The following is a 21,324-nucleotide window of genomic DNA, read 5'->3' on the forward strand; positions in this document are numbered from 1 at the left end:
TGTGAATATTGACTTTTTCTTTTATGGCTACAAACTCTACTTGCAGTAGAACTATTCATAGAGAACAGACTTCATTGAAATACTTCAAGGGACACATTGTCACCTTTCTTCGCATTTATGTAATCATGACATTAAATGGCTCTGAACTATTTGTTTTCTTTCTGTAAAATGGACCATTTCATTGTATATGTGTATATTTCTGTGCATTAATTCACTTAGTATTCACTGTAAATATATGCTTCGAATGAAACATTACTTTCATATGAACAGCACCTTTGCATTTCATGTCTAGCAAAGTTTTTTAACAAACGACTTCTTTTAGTATGCTTTTACAAATGTTTTCAGTGAACATGTGATACTCAATTTTATGTGTTTAGCATGTTTAGCATTTAGTAATATCGATCATTCGTCAATGGAGTGGGTGTAGTGTTTTGATTTAGATACCCGTACATAAGTTTTCCTGAACCATGTCCTTATATAGGCACAATTCGCATTGCCCTTATTTAGGCATAGAATCCCTGTCCTTATTTAGGCATTTGCCATGCTATCCAAATACTGGCATGTTCGCCTACATCTGTCCATCCCACGTCACAACGAGTTCTTAGAAACCAGACCCTTAAGCCATTGGGACTTTCCCTAGCTAGGATTATTGATTTCTCCAAGAACTCATCTATTATGCATGAACTACTATTCCTTAGGGGTTCATCCATGACGTCTTCCTCTGCCCGACTTTACGTCAATGCTAGCATTCCTTAGCACCTTCCAGGTATAAATATGCCTTCCCTTACCATGACAAACCACGGCTCGGCACGACTTGACGGCACAGTTTGTCACGGCAAGTTTGGAAGAGACTATATCCCGGTCTGACGCACTGACCAGACGCTGTCATCCCTGTTCGCAGAGAATCCAGCTTCCAGTGTTCTGACTCCCTTCGCGGGGTGTTAGAGTTTGAGACCTGGAAAGAGATTCCGCCCTCTCTCATTCTAAGGTATGGAGTTGACAAGAACCTAGAGGGGACTCTTGGCATATAAACTTAGTATATATCATACTATAGAAAACAGCACCTACTCTTACCTTGTACTACACTTCGGTTAGGTATACTGGGGTAGAATTATTTAGAAGCATCAGACGAGTATTCACTTTTTAGCCTGTGTTATTTATGTATGTATATATGAATATATGTCATAGCTACAAGACAATGCTATTTCAGTATTATTTCTTCTTACTGCTTACGCTGTGCGTATTATATCTTGCTTACTGTCTAATGATTGTAAGAGCTAACATCTCTTACACGAGAAACATGACTGTTCAATAAACCCTTTTATTAAAACGCCCGTCTATCTATTTCTGTGTAGCTCTGAAGAAACTAAGCATGCACGATTGACTGAGTGAAACTGTTATCTATTGTTTCCACGATTCTGAGACGCATTCCGATTCTAAGGGAAACAAAGTTGTCATGTTTATGTGGTTGTCAGAAACTAATCCCTTCTTGTTCATTCGAGAAGTTTCTAGTGACCTCTGAGTTAGCTGGCACACACAAGTAATTAAGTTTAATGTACTCGATAGGAGCATACTGACCTTAGTCCTATGCACCAACTATAGTGTATATTATTCCAATGTGCTGCGCCTATAAGGGAAATAGGAACTACACTACAAAACTATACGCCAAACTGGTATTATTTTTCTTTATACCCATTCACAAGAAACCTTCAGGACTGGTTCTTAAATCATTGCTTCTTATTAAGTTTGGTGTTCTCTAAAATGGTTGACTTGACTCAAAGAGGGAACCCTGTGCACCCCACCCCCATGAAAAAAGGGCTTTTTGCTGACTTCATAGCTCATAGGCTGTTCTCAACCCTATGTTTCATTGAAATGGCAACAGTAGACTTGGAACCGAAGAGGTTGCAGAATACTGCATGAATAGATACTCTCCCAAAACATATATATATATTTTTAAGGGGTTATTATAAAGCGCATGGCTGCCCCAGCAACAGGGTGTCCCAGCCCTTGCGGACAGGTCAGCAAAAGGAATAAGGCTAGATGGAGGAAAAAAAGCCAAGTTTTAATCAGTTTCCTGAAAGCCCAGTGGTCGTGGGTGCTACGGACAGCCAGTGGGATAGAGTTCCATAGTGCAGGTGCCTGGGCTTTGAAGGAGCGACCCCCAGCTCTGCTCCGGCGGACACGTGGGACACACAGCAAATAGTGCCCAGCAGAGCGCAGTGCTCCCAAAGGAACATAAGGTGTACAGAGTCCTCGCAGGATTTGGGGGCCCTGGCCATGTACTATCTTATGTGTGATGCAGAGGGTTTTAAACTGGACTCTCTGTTTGATTGGCAGCCAGTGGAGGCGGCGAAGGAGATTGGAGGTGTGGCATTTCCTAGGCAGGGCAAACAGGGTACATGCTGAGGCATTCTGTACCCGTTGGAGTCTTCCAGTGACAGTTTTATTTGCGCCGAGCAAATGACCATTGCAGTAATCAAGGCGTGATTGGACCACTACTTGGATTATCAGTTGGCGGGTGGCCGCGTCAAAAAATCACACAATGGGTTTTAAGCCGCGCAGAAGGCCGAAACAGGTACCGGACACTTTTTTGCATGGGGCTCGAACGAGAGGGTGGTGTCGATTGAGACCCCTAAATCTTTGACTGCGTTTTTCGGTTGGGGAGTGGTGCCCAGGGTCGCTGGCCACCATTGATCATCCCACTTATGGATGTCACGGCCAACCAAGAGCACCTCCGTCTTGGCTCAATTAAGCTGTAAGTAATTATTTGCCATCCAGTTGCTGATAGCCAGCACATCAGCACGGCATTTTAGTTGGTCCTGTGCAGGGTAGGATATTGTTATCTAACAATCTAAAACACTAAAGCACAAGACACTAATACACAAACACATCCATAACACACACAATAACTCAACACACGTTTCTTTCCATAGTTCAGCCAAGCTCTATATTAAACATATTTGTGAAATGGCGAATGTTGGATGGGAATGTCCCCTGATTGGTTAACAGGCATGTACCCCTGCCCAGGGCACTTGACTACTAGTGAAACTGGTATCCTGAATTTTTATTTTGGGCCGGGCATCACAGTAATCTAGCATGTGTGAAGAGGTCTAGGCATGTCCATGGTAATGCGAAGTTCAGAACATCTTCTGTAACCTGGAGAGGTGCACAAAGTGTGAACTCATTAGAGGGCACAGGACTACAGTCCATGCCCGGGGTGTGCCTCATAAAGCAGTGGAGGCAGCATATTGAGATTTTTGAATCTTTACTAGGATCAGACCCTTTTCACTGACAGGAGACAGAGCGTTCTACTGACCTCCCATGTAAAATTCCACTTTAATGTGAAACCCAAACCTTACACTGAATTCCTTGGGTGCATCGATACCATGTATGTGCAATGAGTGAGTAGCACATGTATGGTAGTACAGTTCTGTGAGTGATGAGAGTCCAAGTACTGGGAACAATGAGATGCAGTTTGGATGTCTCTGTTCCCGCATTAGCACTGCACAAAATAGAGGATGTATACAGCTTCCCTAGGAAGTGGAAGTGTTCTGACTGCATTCCTGTAACTGAAGGATTGAGTTCCAGGCCCTGAATTAAGGGGAGATGGAGACATTACCCTTTGAAATTCAAAGAGGAAGCAAAGGGCTGCTGGTTACTTCTTGAGCACTGTCATTTGTTAAAAGGTAGGGTGAAGTTGGGACTGCAGTTTCTGTTGTTCAAGGTGAGGAAGTTGCTATTTTGTCTTCGCGCTTACTAATTCAGGAAGCCACATTTTTGTTGCCTAATGTCAGAGCCGTTACTATACACAAAGGCTGTGTCTGAGAAGTAGCCAGAAAATTACATTTGAAGGAGAACCAACCCAAACTGGTTGTGAAACCGTACACGATGGTTCCACATCCCAGCCATGTAAGCCATGGTGGTTCAGTCAAGTCATCTAAGGTTTGCAAAGGTCTGGTGCACTGTTCCAAGCTTGCACAGGTAGGGTAGAATCAAAAAGAAACATTGACTCCTCCATCCTCATGATGAGTTAGGAAAAGGTGGAGTACACACAAGGCTTACAGTGGTCCGCTCTCATGGATGAAAAAAGCTGGAGCTGTGACCTGTGTTTATGTGCCCTGGCATCTTCCATGACAGCAGGTGACATGCTGTAAACAGAGACACTCAGGGCCTGATGTACGACCAGTGTAAATTTTGAATCGCAATTTGCGCTCGATTACGAGTCGCAAATTGCGAGTCGCAATTTACAATGTACAACAGTGTCAGAGACCCCATTGGGAATGGCTGGCCCTCCCAGGGATGGTGGTCAACTCGGCTCGGCAGACATCCATGTCTGGGACTGCTTTTAAATAAAGCAGTTTTTTAAAAATGCAGCCCGCTTTCCTCAAAGGAAAACGGGATGCATTTAAAAAAATAAAAAAATAAATGTTTTCGTTTGATTTTTTTAAGGGCAGGTAGTGGTCCCTGGAACCACTGCCTGGCCCTAAAAAATATTTTCCCCTGCATTGGTCCCCTGGGGACCCCTTCCCATTTGCGACTGCATTACCACCCTCTTGAATAGGGCAAAAAATTGTGAGTGTTTTGCGACCGCAAACATTCATACATGGCTTATGAGTCGCTTTTAGGAAGGGAACTCCCTTTCCTAATAGCGAGTCGCAAAACACTATTTTGCAAGTCGCAAATTATTTGCGACTCGCAAAATAGTGTTTGTACATGGCCCGATCAGAATTAGCATGTGCAAACAAGTAGCAAACCTGTTTGCGCCTGCGAAATCTCCTTGTACATCTGGCACTAGGCTTATTTAAGTTAAACTGTACCATGCCCAGTGTGTATCTATTAACCTTACTGCCTGATGTGTCACAGCACTAGCCATAGAGTCTCTGAGTGAGATTGGATTGAAGTTGCTATGGGTTTTCGCAATGAAGGATGGCCAGAGCAGAGGCATTCACATGCTCCCTCAGTATCAGCCTCAGACCTACAAGCGTGTGCTCTACACTGTCTACCTACACTGTCTACTGTTGTGACTCTTAGACCTGCCAGTCTGACTTGTGAGGCCATGAGCTGACACACAGGTAATAAAAAACTATTAGCATACAATTGCATACTAATATTTTTTTTTCTGCACTGATTTTATCTCAGATTGCTTTCTTTTCAAATGGTTCTTTGCAAAATGCTGTTTCTTTTTCTGAATTACAGTAAAGTTGTGTAACGCTTGATTACCTTCTGTAGGCCTTGACTAATCTATTTTCAGATTTTACTCATAAAGTTCTTAGTGCAAACTTTCCCCACAATAGGTAAAGCATGACAGTTGATTTGCAATTGCATTTACTACCCCTAACAAGTGCTGTAGTGCTTTTAACATAGTGCTAGGATATTACAGAGAGCAGGTAAAGACCTGGCAAAATGCAAGGTTCCATCACAAAGAAAAGGTAGAGTTGCACCCTGTCCATTCACAACCATTTCTCTCTTATTATTAGATGTCTCTCATTTTTTGCCTCATGTTTTAAATGAGCTAGACAAGCATTACTGTAGTTGCAGTTTTTGGATAAAAGTAATGTATGCTGCTATTTATCTAGATTTTTATCGGGGGTGTTTTATGTTTAATTATGAATTTGTAGCTTCTGGATAGCTCATGTATTCATTGAAGATTTTTATCTGTTTAATTGTTTGTACTGTGCTTTTATGATTGCTATTGCAAATCGAATAAAGAAGATTTGACTTGATAAAAGCATTGATGGGAGCTATTGAAACTTCTCATCCATGGAACAGGTACTATATAGCGCTACTGTTCAGCTCTACCTTTTGAATATGAGGGAAGCTTGCAGTGTGCTAGTTCTGTGTATGGGAAGCTTGCTTAGTGTGATTGTTGGGCAACACCTCATGGGTGGACTTTGCTCCATTTGATCATATTTAAAAACAATGTTATGGGAATAACCCCCTTCATGACTCCCTGGGGGAGAAGGGCTCGCTTACTTTGTGTGCTCAATGAAATTACGAGCTATTGATTTTAGATTCACCAGTTAAAAAAATTACCAGCCACCACTGCTATGACGTCTCTGACCGTAGGACGTCTTACATGGCTAATGAGCTCTTAGATTTAAAGATAATAACATCTCCCTTTTCTGAGGAAACTATGAGTACATACATACCTATTAAATATGATCTTTGTACCAAATGGCATTCATGGGTCAATCACACCCCTGAAATTAAATAAGTAATCCAAAAATATAATTAGGGCATATTAGGTGTCACAAAGACATGGTTGAATAGGGCCCTGAAACACATATGAACAGGCCCTACCACATGGTTTACCCTCATTAACATGACCATCGTAATACCACAATAAGAGGAGGAACGGCCACAATATTCAAAATGTGACCATTACAGATGCCGAAATACTGATAGCCTTCTTCAATATTTCTTTGATACAAATGCTTACATAAATCTTATTTTATTGCCCTCCCTCTACTTTGATTTCTTTCTTCACAGAATGCATGGACCTAAAATACGGCTTTTACAACTAACCATAAAATGTATTCTTTTTGGTGATGTTGGACTTCGCTCTTTTTATACAGGGTTATTCCCAAACTTTTTATCTTTTTCCTCCTACTTTTTTCTGATCTGTTTTTATTGGCTTTAGGACTGCTAACCAGTGCTAAAAAGCATATGCTCTTTGTCTAAATTCTATTGCTGATTGGTTTATCTATGATTGGCATTTTTGATTTACTAGTAAGTCCTTAGTAAAGTGCAAAAGATGTAAATCAAATGTTACTAGTGGGACTGAAGCACTGATTGTGCCACCCACACGAGTAACTCTGCAAACATGTCTCTAACCCACCACGGCAGTGTCTGTGTGAGCAGTTTTAAACTGCCATTTCAACCTGGCAAGTGCACCCACTTGTCAGGGCCAAACCTTCTCTTTCACTATATGTAAGTTACCCCTAAGGTAGGGCCAAGGCAAAGTGCAGTGTATTTAAAAGGTAGGATATGGCTTGGTGTGTTTAACGTGGCCTTATAGTGAAAACATGCTAATTTCTTCTTTCTCTAGTGCAAGGACTCCGATATGACAATATAGGGATTGCCTTGAACTATCTTTTAAGTGTAATTTCCCATTGGGAGCAGATCAAGATTTGGAGTTTGGGGTTTCTGAACTAACAATTTAAAAATACATCTTTTGGTGAAGTTGGTTTTTAAATTGTGTGTTTGAAAATGCCACTTTTAGAAACTGGGCATTTTCTTGCTGAACTATTCTGTGCCTCTGCCTCTCTGAAGAATACATGTCCGGGCTGGCTGACAGTTGGGCTCTTGTGCATTCACTCTAGACAGTCCCACAAAAGGAGCTAAAGTGTTCCTTGCATATCCTGATGGCTCATCACCAGGCTGATGGGCATTCCCGGGTACGAGTGGTGGGAGGAGTTGTCACTGATACCTGAATAGGGCTGTGCCTGTCCTCACACAAAGCTGTCTCCACCCCCCTGGAGTGTGTCTGGAGCCAGACCAGAGAAAGGGAGGGTTGTGTGCACTACAAAGACTTTCCTTTGAAGTTTGCCTACTTCAAAGGCAGAAAGGGGTTTATGTACTGGACCTCTGACACTCCAAAATCAGAACACTTCTGGACTGAGGACATTCTGACAAGAAGAAGTGCTACATAATGTAGGAGGATCGGCCACTCTGCCTGTTGCTTTGTAGTGCTGGCCTGCTGCTTGCTGCTTCTGTCCTGGGAGTGAAAGGACTGGACTTTGCTTTCTGTTTCCTGCTTCCAAGATTCTCCAAGGGCTTGTGTGCGCTTTCCTCCTGTTAAGAAGTCTCAGGGCCATCAAAGACTTAACCTACCAGTGCCTTGGCTCTTCTGCTGAGAGTCCTGACTTGCCAAGAGGTGCCAAAGGCAGTTCCTGGACCCTTGGAAGTAGAATCTACTGAACTTAAGAAAAAGAAAATAATTCGCACATCAACTCCAAGTGCCTGTTTTTTCGATGCCTCACTGCAAAAGATCGATGCATTGCTGCTGCCTGTTTTGATTTGTGGTTTCCGATCCGCAACGGCTTTCATCGCAGGCCAGAAAAATCACTGCAGCAAGAGTCCTGAGCACCGTGTCCCTCGCTCCGACTTCGACGCTCACTTGCTCGCGGCTTAAGAATCGATGCAGCGCCTGCCTCACGGCTGTGAAAATGACACATGGCCTGCATGCTCACTGTCACATCGATGCATCAGGTCTGAATTCTCGACGCATCGTCCTTCCACGCCAACTCTTTGACACCGTACCACAGTAAGGATCCAAGGCTGCATGTCTGCAAATTGACGCATCACCTCTCCTGCCAGTAAGGAAGCCATGCATCACATTCCCTGCCAGTAAGGAACCGATGCATCACCTCACTAGCCAGAAAGGGACCGACACATCACCTCCCCTGTCAATAAGGAACCGACGCATAGCTTTGCTTTTCTGGCACTTCATCTCCCCTGCACATGCACCATCTTTGATTTTTGACACATCTAATGTACTTTGAACTGTTTGAGTTTGTCATTTTGGTCTTGTTTTATTCAGATAAAAAGTGGCAATTTTCCAAACTGGTCTGGACTCCGTTTGTAGTGTTTTCACTGTGTTACTTTGTGTATGTACAAATGCTCTTACACATTGCCTCTGGAATAAACTGGACTGTTCGTGCCAAGCTACAAAGTGGGTGAGCAGGGTGTGTGACTCTCTTACCCTTATTAGAGTGAGGGTCCTTACTTGGCCAGGGTTCGAAGCACTGCCAATTAGAGACCCAATTTCTAGCAAGCGATATAATCTTTATCTAGTTAAAGCTGACAACTCTGCAGTTTAGCACAATACGTCTATTTCCCTACCCACTTTGTTAGCCATATGCTAGATGTGGTATGGGCCATTCTCAATACTATTTGTGCCCCCAAAATTGCCACTCAAATATGAACTTTTCATTTACTCATTCATTTTAATCATTAAATGTAATATTAACAACTCCCAAAAAACTGGGCCGGTAACTAGGCCCTCACATATGACAAACAAATGTCAGAAACTAAAAGAAGGCTTAACCTCTCTTCCCAAAGATACCTGCTCCTACACAAGTTACTTCAGTTGTATATGCTGGTCTACTTCCAGTTCCTATCTCTTTTCAGAAAGAGAGATCAAAACATTCTTCTTGATTTTCAGGGAAATTGCTTAGGGTCGTATTAGAAGACCAGCTGAACATAAATGAGCCCTGAATTTCTCTCCAATGCAAAACAGTTCATTAAAAAACAAGCTATTGTTGTTTAAAAGCACTATTCACTTCACTTACAAATATACTCTAATAGTTTAATGCTGGCTTTAAACAGACAAAAAGAAAAGTTTACAATTATCAATAATTTGTTTAAATGCACTTCATCTATTCCTTTGTCACTCTGCACTCAATTATTCTGCGAGAAACATTCTCAGTTTTTCATGTATGATCGCAATACTATATCAATGATACTATTTGATGTCTCACTGTAAAGATCTATGCATATATTTTAAAATCCGAATTAAATAAAGACATCAAACTAAAACTGGAAGGGTTGAGGGACTCTCTATTTTCTTTAGAAATCAATATGATTTCAGGCACTTGCCAATGTATTGCAATCGTCTCACTTTCTGAGAACTTCTAGCGCTTGTCCATGTGATGGGAAATGGTGACACGAAACGTTTCGTGTTTTTTAAACAGTTGGTTGGGTCATACGAACCTGGAGCTTTACTCATTGGAAGTAAATAAATGGCTTACTGGATTCCAGATTTCTGAACAGGGTTCTCCTTGTGTTCATTCGCTCTTCACTAAGCTTAAGGAGGTGCATACAATCCTAGAACATATACAACTTTTTTGTTCGACTGATGATGTAGGAGTATAGAGATCTTTACAGAAATCCCTCAGTAATGGCACAGTTCTTCCATCTTTGGACACAAGCCCTTCCTTTTTAACCTTAAATGTGATAATATTGGACCATTTTATTTGCTCCACCAATAACTGTAGCGTTGTGAGATACCATCTAGAATTGCTGGACCGAATCTTACTGTACTCATGTTTTTTAGCGAACTCACTTTTAAATAATGATTATGTTTAACAGAGCATATGTGGCAATTTTCACGCCTTGAGAGTTCTATTTCTAGGTTGAATAAAATTGTATTGCATTTCCTATTCTTGTATACTGCAATTCCACTGCAAGTGACTGTAACTGTAGCTTTCATAGTATCCCAAACAGCTTCTAATCTTGGATACTGTACCCATTGTCTTTAAAATAATCAATTAATTTTGTAAAAATAATATAATTGCTGCTATTAAAATAATTTTTTAATCTACACAATTTTTATTTGAGAATTAGGTTAATTCTATGAAACGTTTCACCCTGGAATGATCAGACATGTAAATATGAGGATTTTTCAGTACTTTTACGGAGTTCTTGTGTGACTAACAAATAGTCAATTCAGGAGCATGACAGGGGGAAAGCAGAAGACATTAAGGGGCAGCACGTCGGTGGCGGTCTCACCGCCATCCTAAGCAAGTTTCCCGCCAGCCAAATTAGGATGGCAGGTGGTTTGTTATTGGTTGGAAAGACCGACCGCCACACATCCAATGAGGTCCTTGAGCCTGCCGGTGCATAAGAGGGGAATCATATCCCTACAACGGTGGCAGTGCCTACCAGGTACCGCTGGAGGGAATATGATGTCCCTTTCAGCCTGGCTTTTCATGGCGGTTAACCCGCCATGAAAAGGCATGTGGAGACAAACTTTGGGGCCCCGTAGCAGCCCCTTTCCCACTGGCCCTTAGACACGGGCCCTGGGGGGCACCAATGGTACACTCTACATATCCCTGCACTATGTGGCAGGCACTGCAAGGTATCTGCCACGTAGTACAGGGATATGTGCAGTGACCCCTTTTTGTCTTGCGTCATGTGCTGCAGCCATCATTACTTGCCACAATACCAAATATAGGCATTGCAACCTCCGTGGTGGCAGTCGCATTGTAATGCCTATGTGTGGACTGCCAACAGCCTGTTGGGCGGTCCAATTTCCGATAGGGTCTGCGGGTGGATGAAAGTCCGCCCGCCATCCTAATCAGCCCCTAACTTCTTATCCTTTAGAATGCATTATTCTCCAAGGATCTTTTAGATCTATATATTTATAGAGTGCCATTAATGTATTATGAATATTGGGAGGTCTTGATTGAAACTTACTTTGTCTTTCTTAAACAGTGAGTTGCACTTAACTAAAATCCCAACCTCGGCTATCTTTCAATTACTAGCAGTTGTTAACAGCTTTTTTCACATTAATCCAAAATTCAAGAGAATCTGTCATGGAGCTGTATATGCTGCATATCAGTATTTCTTCTTCTCTGTCCTTAAGCACAGCACATTCCCACCTACCCTCAATGCCTCCCTCGCACTTAAGGGCTTTCATGTTTGTATTTTTAACGACTAAAATAATAACAGCACTTTTTTTATTTACAGCTTCTGTATAAAGAACTCTAACACAAGAAAGAAACAAAGTCTAGCTTAAACCGCATCAACATGCTAGATGACGTCCAACAATCTCAATCGCTATTTCGCCTACAGCACTTTAGACAATAATATACAGCTTACCAGGCTAAACGGCCACTTTGAGGTAACCAGCAAATCCCCTGAACTGGACCAGGTCTTTCTTCTGTGGTTGCAGGCAATATCTATGCACTGGATCTTCAGGATTGTTTTCCATCAGGTTACTGCACATTACCTTTCTCACTGCTTTTTTTCAACTGCTATAGGTAAACCCTTTCCTAACTGCTAGATAAGTAGTAAAAACCTTTCAAGGTGAACAACAGAGGCACCCAAATGTATGCCCATGTGGAAAAGGACCGAGAGAACCAGACTAAGATCACTATCTACCTACCCCACATCCAGCGTTGCCTGAAAGTAAGCCTCCTTTGATTGAACAAAGCTAAAAATTAAATCCCAACCAAAACTAGCTTTATAGGTATGGTCACACTTTACTATTTATGTAACGTATATTTTAGATTTTTTGGCTACAGATGCTATGCATGGAGCTGGTCCACATCTAGAAAATCAATGTTGCACATTCCCATCTGAAGTTCATGATTCATCTTCGAACTGATTAAATAACTTCCTTATGTAGAAAAAAGATGAAAAACATCAGGGGCCTGATTACGCCGCCGAACCCGTGGTGGAGGTGCAGCAGCAGTCAGGGACCGCAGCACCAGTGGTCCCACTGCCGTATTACAAGTACGGCGGTCAAACTGTGAGTGGACCGCCGCAGCCACCGTGGTAGTGCCGCTGCTGCACTGCCAAGCATTTTACAAGTTTCCTCACGACCACCCTAACCACGGTGGTGAGACCGCATATAGTAGTGTGGCAGTGAGGAAAAAAAGAGGGCCCAAAAGGGCCCCCAGGTACCTCATGGCCCATGGGATGCATGCAGGGGGCACATGGTGTCCCCTGTGACCATGTACCCCATTTCCTGTATGGCATGGACTTCACAGTCCATGCCATGCAGGAACGTGCTTTGATGTTCCCATTGTGGTGCCTTTTTGAAAACAACCACCGTGGGATCGCCAAAGGACCACCCGCCAGTCCAGAAGAAAACTCTTAATCTGGCTGGTGGCTGGCCTTAAACATTTATTACTGATTTCTCAAAGTCTACTCCTATCACTGTTTGCAAGGCACTGTGTAGCTGTCCTTTGGCATCTTCAATAACAATAAAATATGATTTAATTGTTGTCTCTAAAAGAAAACAAAGGATGAACTTCTGAGTCGAAGGCTTTGAGACTCCCACCGAAATATGTTTTGAGGAATCACACATTGAGAATGTTATGCACTATTTTCTGTAAGCAGGAAAAATCCTCTTCAGCTTAATGTAAACCCTGTTCTTATAATTTGCTCTCCTATCATTCACAAGGTGCAGTAATTCATCAGTATTACTAGGATCCATTAGTGAGGGATGTTTTAACTACTTTCCAACACTGGCTGAGGCACACATTATGAATGACATATGAGAACAAATGAGGCACCAAGTTTAGTGTACTTTAAAGTAACAAATATTGTTAATGTTGTCTTGTTTTATAGATTGGTAACATAGATGTTCCCCATTTTTCATTGGTCACTTGGGAAGAATTATTATAATTTACCAGATTATGAATTTGTATCTCAATGAAGTCGTATGTCTTTACATTTTTATAACTGTGCATTATGATATATAAGGCTATTTGTAGGGGTAATTTCCTTCTTACAAATGTCTTGTACATGTGTATTGTGAAGACAATGCCAGGCCCCCTTTGTGCCTTGGTCTGTAAGGGGATACAGAGAGAGACGTGAGGACTTATTGTCTCTGCTGGCACAGAATAATATGTTAACTAGTGCCTGAACCTGGTGCCAAATTGAGTAAGGGGAAGAGAGCCGCCACTAGAATCATGGCCACAGAAGTCCATCTTCCCTTGTATCTGAGCAGTCTAGACTATCCACACAGTATGAGCAACATTAAACACACGATAATTCTCAACACCTCTAGACTCATCCAGTGTGGTATGTCCAGGGTTGTGAAGGGAGGAAACAAATGTTGCATTTCACATACAGGGTGTCATAAGAGAATAATTGGTCACTACTTGTGAACTTGCCCAAACAAGAGAGAGATAAGTCTTAAGAGATGTCTCATCTTTTCCCTTTCACGTCCAGTATGATAATGCACAACCAAGCTGCCAAATGTAGAGAGAAAGAAGTCAGGAGAAAAAAAAGAAAGACTAAGGGCCTAGTTTGGTGTATGAGATGCTATGTCAGAAATGTACCCTATGTCTTATCCTCTGTATTAAATTTCTATTATAGTCTACAGAATTTGTGATACGACGGGTGAGTTAGCCACCATGTTATGACATGTATCCCACCCCCTATGCTAATCTCCAAAAGAGACCCTAACATATTAAACAACACTAGATTAGACTAATGCTCAACATCACACTTGAAATGGTCTGTTCTCGCAGTAAAAATAAAGCTGCTCAGAAAATGGGATATCTGAATTGTCCACCACAGGCTCTATTACAAATAGGGTGCACTTTCATTGTTTGCGCCCTGATGCACCCTTAAATATGTGCGCCGGGCACAAACAGGGACAGTGCACTCTATTATGATGAATGTGCTGACCTCAGGGTAGCCACAAACTTGTGCTGCTCTCGGGAAGCGCATTCAGTGAAAAAGGGAGCAGTTGCTTCAAAGCAGCTCCCTGTTTCTCTGTGATGCCTGCACTCTGAAGAAGGGAAGAGAGAGATCCCCTTGCAGCCAGGTGCCATGAGTACCGCATCCACCAGCTGGGGGATGTCTTGGGAGTCCATGGGATCCCATGTAGCCCTCAAGTGGGCTGCCCTGAGGAGGCGCACTTATAATGCAGCACTTTTTGGTTGTGCACTTTCAGTGCGTCTCCCAAGAGTGTTTTTGTCTCTGCACCCACAACCGTGATGCGGCGTAGGCACGGGGGAAAGTATTTCTAACATTTTCATGTAAATGAGGGACTCCCTCTGAAGCTATCGCTGACTCTGTATGTGCGGCAGCACGATCAGTATTACCAACGGGTATGCACAAGCATCTGCAACCCCTTCTGTATTGCCAAAGTATCCTGTGGGCGCACATAATGGGCAAACAACCCTGTTAAAACCCCGGGGCACTTTCCATAATACGACCCCAGGATTGAGGAGGTCACAATATCGTGGTCGAAATATTGACCTACAATAATATCAAATCTACCGTATCAACTACTACTAGATCCCCAAGTTAAGTAAAAGTGGGTTTAAGAAGAGTAAATCTATATTTCCCTATATATACATACCGTTATGACTCGGTTCTGTGGGTGTTATAATTTTCCAGGTCAATATTTCAACTGTGATATTCTGACATATATCCACACCCAAAAGTGGATGACATCGTCATTTCTGGATTCCTTTAATATAGTGTCTATGGCGTTGCTTCCATCAGAGAATAAAGTAACACAGTTCTACGTCTGCATATTCAAAAGGATGAATGATCCATGCAGCTATACCTACTTCTCCAAGCGCTCTGCAGCAAATGCACACTATACACTAATTCTATGTCAGGACTGGAGGCGAGGATTATGCCTTCTTTCTCCACTTTATTCACATCAGCAGCACAGAAAGAACAACAAACTACGTTTCCCATGGGACATCGGGAAAAAACAGTAGTCAACAACAACGTGGTAACAACCAATCAAAACGATTAAGAGTGTCCAATCAGAGCTTCCCCTGTAGAATATAGTCCCTTGTTAGTGTCCAGATCTCCTCTTTCTTCGCTGCTGCGCAGCCAGTTAAGTCCCTCAGGGTTATTCTGTTTGGGGGGCTTGTGTTAAATTTAATACTTGTGATTCAAACTGCTTATTTTATACATGTATTTACATGACTGTTATTTCGCTCCAGTTGAGAGTTGTTAGTTACGTTTATTATATATTTCAGTAGACGCGTTTCTTCTTCATCGCGTTTTCGCCGATAAGGTGTTATATGATTTTATTTTCCCCGTCATTATGATAGGGGGTGTGTTTTCGTGACGATTTTCGTCTCGTCTTGGGCCGCGGGAGTGAGAGTCGTCTCCCACTCCTACGCGGCTCCGCTGGCGCGCTCTGGTCCTCCCGCCGCCTGAGGGCGCGAGAGGCGGTGACTGAACGCGACGCGTCTCTGGTTTTCATGGTTTCCAGAGACGCGCGCGCGTTTAGGTGCCTCCGGAGCTCTGGGCTGAGAAGGACGCCGACTGTGGTCTGTACCGGCCTCGCGAGCTTCAGTTTTCAGCTCGCGGGCCTATTATTTACATTGGTGACGCTCGGTTCCCGCGTTTGCAATAATAACGAGGAACTCGAGTCTGGTATTTCGCACATTAGTGCTGACGCCTCCCAGGAGGTCTTGTACTCGCCGTTAGGCGGACTTTGGGGACGTTTCCAGCCCAGTCATCTGCACTGCTCAATTTGATTTGTTTCGGCCAGCTGATGTCCCCTCAGGGCTAGTCACCCTGCATGTACCAAACATATAGTGGATCTACCACGTTTAAATCTGCCAACTGACACCCAGTTGTGAATACTTCTTGCGAGTGCAGCGCAAAAGTCTTTCGCCCCTTTCCCCCATGATGGAGTTTTACGGGGATTACCAAGAGGAAGAGGAGGATCCTCTGGCAGATATGCCGTGGGGCGATGCCTTTTATGAGGCGGTTGACACCTCTATTTACAAGGCGGTGGACCAGGCCATATCTCCTTTGGAGGACAGGCTGACGCAAAAAATAGAACAGGCATTTTTGCGTCTTGAGCGTCGATCGTCCCTGCCTTCTACCACCCAGGAACTCCAGGGGCCTCCCCCTCCCAAACGCCCCCGGGCCCCCGGGGTAGACGTGGACGCTTTTGAGCGCCTCAAGCGGGCCTTCATTGATAGCCAACCCTTAGGGGGGGCGGGCGATTCGCTGGCTAACCTCGATCCCCCCCCCCCTCGCCTCCAGGTCCTTCTGGGGATCCCGATGCCAGCCCGTCCAGGTCATGGCTCCCGACCCGGCCCTCACAGACCCCTTTGGGGCCCTCTAACTTACAACCTCCTCCTACTCCTTCTGACATGTTGGACCCTAATGATATTGTTCACCCTCGTTCTTCAGACTGGGTCCCAGCTGACAAGGTAGCGACTTACGTCGTGGAGCATATCAGGCGCCCACTTGAAAAGGAGGCCCGCAGTTGTCTCCGAGCGGAGTGTCCTCGCCCCTCGCTGGAGGGGAAAGTGGCCCTGACCCCGGACATTGATCCGAGGATGTTGACATTCCTCCAAAAATTTATTAGAGACCCTAAGAAGGGCATCGACAGATCTTGGAGAGCATGCCAGGATAAGCTCCTGGACGTTTTGGGTCCCGCCACAAAAATCCTCGACATGGCGGAGGAAGCGAAAGCTTCGGGATCGATGATTTCCCCCGAAACTCTCTCGGGTTGGGCTCAGCGGGTGGTGGTCTTCTTAGGCAACGCCAACTGTGCCCTCTCTACCGAGCGGAGGAGGTCCCTTTTAATTAAGATTGACCCGAAACTCGGCGACTTAGCGGATTCGGAAGCAGGGGCTGTCGCCCAAGGAGGTCTCTTTGGTGAACCTTTTATTAAGGAATTAGGCAAATTCGTGAATACCTTCACGTCACTGGACAGGGCGCAGTCCACTATTAAAAAAGTGTTCCCACGTGTTTTTCGCGGGGCCGGTCGAGGGAGGGGCCGCTCGACCGGTCGCCAAGGTCACCAAAACAACCAAAGAGGCCCCGGTCAGTATCAGGATCAGTCGAAGTTCGGAAACTTCTACCCCACGAGAGGACGCCGTGGCAAAGGCAGAGGTCACAGAGGAGGTGCTTCCAATTCAAACTCCGGTGAGTGTTATCCCTTTTTCCCCTCAAAGAATAGGGGGGCACCTGGCAAGTTGTTACGGGGCATGGTCACAGCTCACCCACGATGCCTGGGTTCTTCAGACGATAAGGGGATTTCACATAGAGTACTTCGGACAGCCTATGCAACGGGTTCCCCCTCGCCCTATCCAGTTTTCAGGTCACGATGCCCAGCTGGTAGACGAGGAGGTGGCTTCCTTGCTTCGCAAGGGGGCCATCTCGCCAGCGACGCGTCACCCGCGCGGTTTCATCAGCAACCTCTTTTTAGTGGACAAGTCGGATGGAGGCAAACGTCCAGTCATAAACCTCAGCGAGTTCAACGGGTGGTTAGTTTACCGCCATTTCAAGATGGAGGGTATTCATCTCCTGCGGGACGTTCTCCGTCCTCACGACTGGATGGTTCGTTTGGATTTGAAGGACGCCTATCTGGTGATTCCTATTTTTCGGCCTCACCGCCGTTTCCTACAGTTCGAATGGCGTCACCGGATTTACGAGTTTTCGTCACTCCCTTTCGGGCTGTCTTCCGCTCCCTGGTGCTTCACAAAAGTGCTCAAACCGGTGGTGGAATTCCTGCGAGCTCGCGGAGTCAGACTGATAGTCTATTTAGACGACCTACTCTTGATGGCTCCCTGTCCCATCCTTTTAGCAAATCAGTTACAGATGACAGTGTCCTTGCTGCAGGACCTCGGGTTCGTGATCAATGGGAAGAAGTCCATTCTCCATCCCGCTCAGTCGGTCACCTTTTTGGGGTTCGTCGTCGACTCCGTGTCTTCTACTCTCAGTCTGCCGTCCAAAAAACTTGCAAAGATCCGCCACGAGCTGCGTCGCGTTCTGGCTCGACAGCGCGTGTCCCTCCGCCAGCTGGCCCGGGTCGTGGGCCTGCTGTCGGCTTCTATTCAGGCGATTTTTCCGGGCCCGCTTCACTACCGGGCCCTTCAACGCCTCAAGGCGTACTTTCTTCGGAGGGGGTTTCCGTACTCCCACAAGGTTCGCCTGTCCGACGAGGCTCGGAACGAAATCCAGTGGTGGCTATCACACATGGAGGCATGGAATGGCAGGGCCATTTTCGGTTCAGTGCCGGATTTGGTCATCGAGTCCGACGCCAGCAAGCTGGGTTGGGGTGCCCGTTGCGGAGAGCTTTCCACAGGAGGCTTGTGGTCTCCCGCCGAACGCAAATTACATATAAATTGTCTCGAGCTTCTGGCCGGCTCGTTTGCAGTCAAATGTTGGACCAAGGACTCAGTGCAGTCTTGCGTACTTTTGAAAATGGACAATGTGTCAGCGGTCCGTTATATCAATCATCTCGGGGGCACCAAGTCGAAAGCCCTCTCAGATTTGGCGGCGAGCTTCTGGCAGTATTGCCTAGACAGCCAGGTATCGGTCACAGCGGAGTATCTACCGGGCCGGGACAATGTGGAGGCCGATTATCAATCTCGTCACTTCCGAGACTCCAGCCTCTGGAAGTTGGATCCCTCGGTATTTGCCTCCCTCAGCGATCTTTGGGGTCCGTTTACAGTGGATCTTTTTGCATCCCGCCTAGATCACCAGCTCCCGAAGTTTTTCAGCTGGAGGCCAGACCCCCGGGCAGCGGCCACGGATGCGTTTCTCCAGGATTGGAGTATGGATCACGGTTACGCGTTTCCTCCCTTTGCGATGATTACCCGGGTGACGGCTCAGGTTCGCAGACAGCAGGCGGACTTGGTTCTCATCACACCTCTGTGGAGGTCTCAAGTGTGGTTTCCAGTTCTGCTGGAACTTTCCTGGGATTTTCCAATCCTACTACCCCGGACCCCGGGTCTCCTCAAGGATCCGTACGGTGCACCTCATCCTCTGATGTTAACGAGCTCGTTGTGGCTCATGGCGTGGAGGATTTCAGGGGTAGATGGCAAGCCCCGGGACTTTCGCGGTCGGCTGAAGAGCTCATCGCCAAAGCCTGGGCCGGTAGCACCGTTAAACGATACAAGTCTGCGTGGGGCAGATGGTCCCGTTGGTGTTTGCGACGGGCTTACGATCCCGTGGGCGCAGATGTGGTCCACGTTGTGAACTTCCTGGCTCATTTAGCCTCCAATGGCCTGGCGTATCGGTCGATCAACACTTTCAGATCAGCCATTTCCTCGGGTCACGTCCCAGTGGGCGGTTCGGCGGTGGGCGAACACCCCTTGGTCTGCAGACTCCTGCGGGGCATTCGGCTTTCCTTGCCCCCAGAGCCGCGATACTCGGCCCTGTGGGATGTTAATCAAGTCTTGAACCTCTTCTTGTCTTGGCAACCCAATCGGTTTTTATCCCGCAAGGAGTTGTCTGCGAAGCTGGCAATGCTTCTTTGCTTAATCTCTTGCCGCAGAGTGTCGGATGTGCGCGCTTTGGATATCTCAGGTCGGATGTTCACTCCGGAGGGAGTGACTTTTACCCTCTCTCGCCGAACAAAGTGCCATACACGAGTAGTCTCTTACCCGGCATTCCCGGATTCACCGAAACTTTGTGTGGTCCGCTGTCTCAAGGCCTATGAGGAAATGACGGAGGAATATCGTCCTCCGGGGGAGCGGCAGCTGCTTATTTCGCTCCGGAAACCCTTTAAGGCTGTTTCTTCGCCCACCATCGCGAGATGGGTGCGTTGGGTGATGCAGGAGGCAGGCATTAGTCTCCGACATTTTGGGGCACACTCCGCAAGGGGAGCGATGGCCTCGAAGGCGTTTGGTCTAGGGGCCCGCCTGGAGGACATCCTCAACGCAGCGGACTGGTCCTCGGATTCCACCTTTAAGAGGTTCTACTTCAAGCCAATAATCAATATGGCTCAGTTGGTTGTGGGCAAGCTTTAAACAAGCATAATCCTCGCCTCCAGTCCTGACATAGAATGAAAATTTCCCTAGCTATCGTAACGGGAAGTTTCAATTCTATTAAGGACTCGGAGGCGAGGATTATCCCGCCCGATTCTCAGAGGAGATCCCTCCCCGTACAGATGTAAGTAACATTTTTTCCATTCATGTTCTATTGATGAGACTGGCTCGTTATGCCCTAACGCTTCCGTTCCATCTTCTGTTCTGCTTCCTAGGGTTGTGTTTTCCCCTTGGTAATACTGCCTTGTTTGTTGCAGGTTCTGATACCCACAAACAGGATGCCTAAGGTCGAGTGCTGGGCTGTCTTCGCGCTCCGAAAGAGGAGATCTGGACACTAACAAGGGACTATATTCTACAGGGGAAGCTCTGATTGGACACTCTTAATCGTTTTGATTGGTTGTTACCACGTTGTTGTTGACTACTGTTTTTTCCCGATGTCCCATGGGAAACGTAGTTTGTTGTTCTTTCTGTGCTGCTGATGTGAATAAAGTGGAGAAAGAAGGCATAATCCTCGCCTCCGAGTCCTTAATAGAATTGAAACTTCCCGTTACGATAGCTAGGGAAATTTTCATTGTCCCCTTCACCATGTTAATCACTATCACACCAGGCCTACAGCAACAAAAGTGAAGGGATATTACCTTTTTCTCCACGTGTGGCGATGACTGCAGTGACACACACAGAACAGCCAAGACACAGGAGCAAGGCACAAAGAGCGAGACAAGAAAACAACCATTAGAGTGAAAGGTTCATGCAGGAGAATAAAACAGTGTACACCAGCCATGCTTATCCATACATGCAACAAAGCAATGATGGAAACCACACATATTCCGCTTCTGTGCCTATGCGCATACATTAGTGACAAACCTGCTCATGCTTCCAACCTGTGCTTGAACACCCCCATACATCAGTGGCAGCACACACAAGCTCACCCATCAAAGTCTACACGTTTACTCTGTGTGCTGTTTTATGCAAACAAATGTGACAGGCACGTTTTACTCTAACACAAATTCCACTTCTTGGCCTCCTCCACACAAGTCTTCCCTCCAAAGACCTCTTCGTCCATGCAGAGCTGTAACAAACACATATGCCCCACTTA

At 45.4% G+C, this 21,324-nt stretch overlaps 1 protein-coding gene across 3 annotated transcripts in view; it reads right to left on the minus strand.

Annotated features, from left to right (window-relative positions):
• MAPK8IP3 (mitogen-activated protein kinase 8 interacting protein 3) overlaps window positions 1–21,324 on the minus strand; it is a 597,532-nt gene that overhangs the window by 362,592 nt on the left and 213,616 nt on the right. The window contains exon 5 of one of the 3 annotated variants that reach the window (XM_085628366.1): window positions 20,867–20,890. The exons of the other annotated variants lie outside the window; for them this stretch is intronic. Within the exon in view, the coding sequence (XP_085484492.1) occupies window positions 20,867–20,890 (24 nt within the window). The remainder of the gene's footprint in view (window positions 1–20,866; window positions 20,891–21,324) is intronic. 3 annotated transcript variants of the gene reach the window in all.

Source organism: Triturus cristatus, chromosome 10 (assembly GCF_964204655.1).
Source record: "Triturus cristatus chromosome 10, aTriCri1.1, whole genome shotgun sequence".
NCBI lineage: Eukaryota > Metazoa > Chordata > Amphibia > Caudata > Salamandridae > Triturus > Triturus cristatus.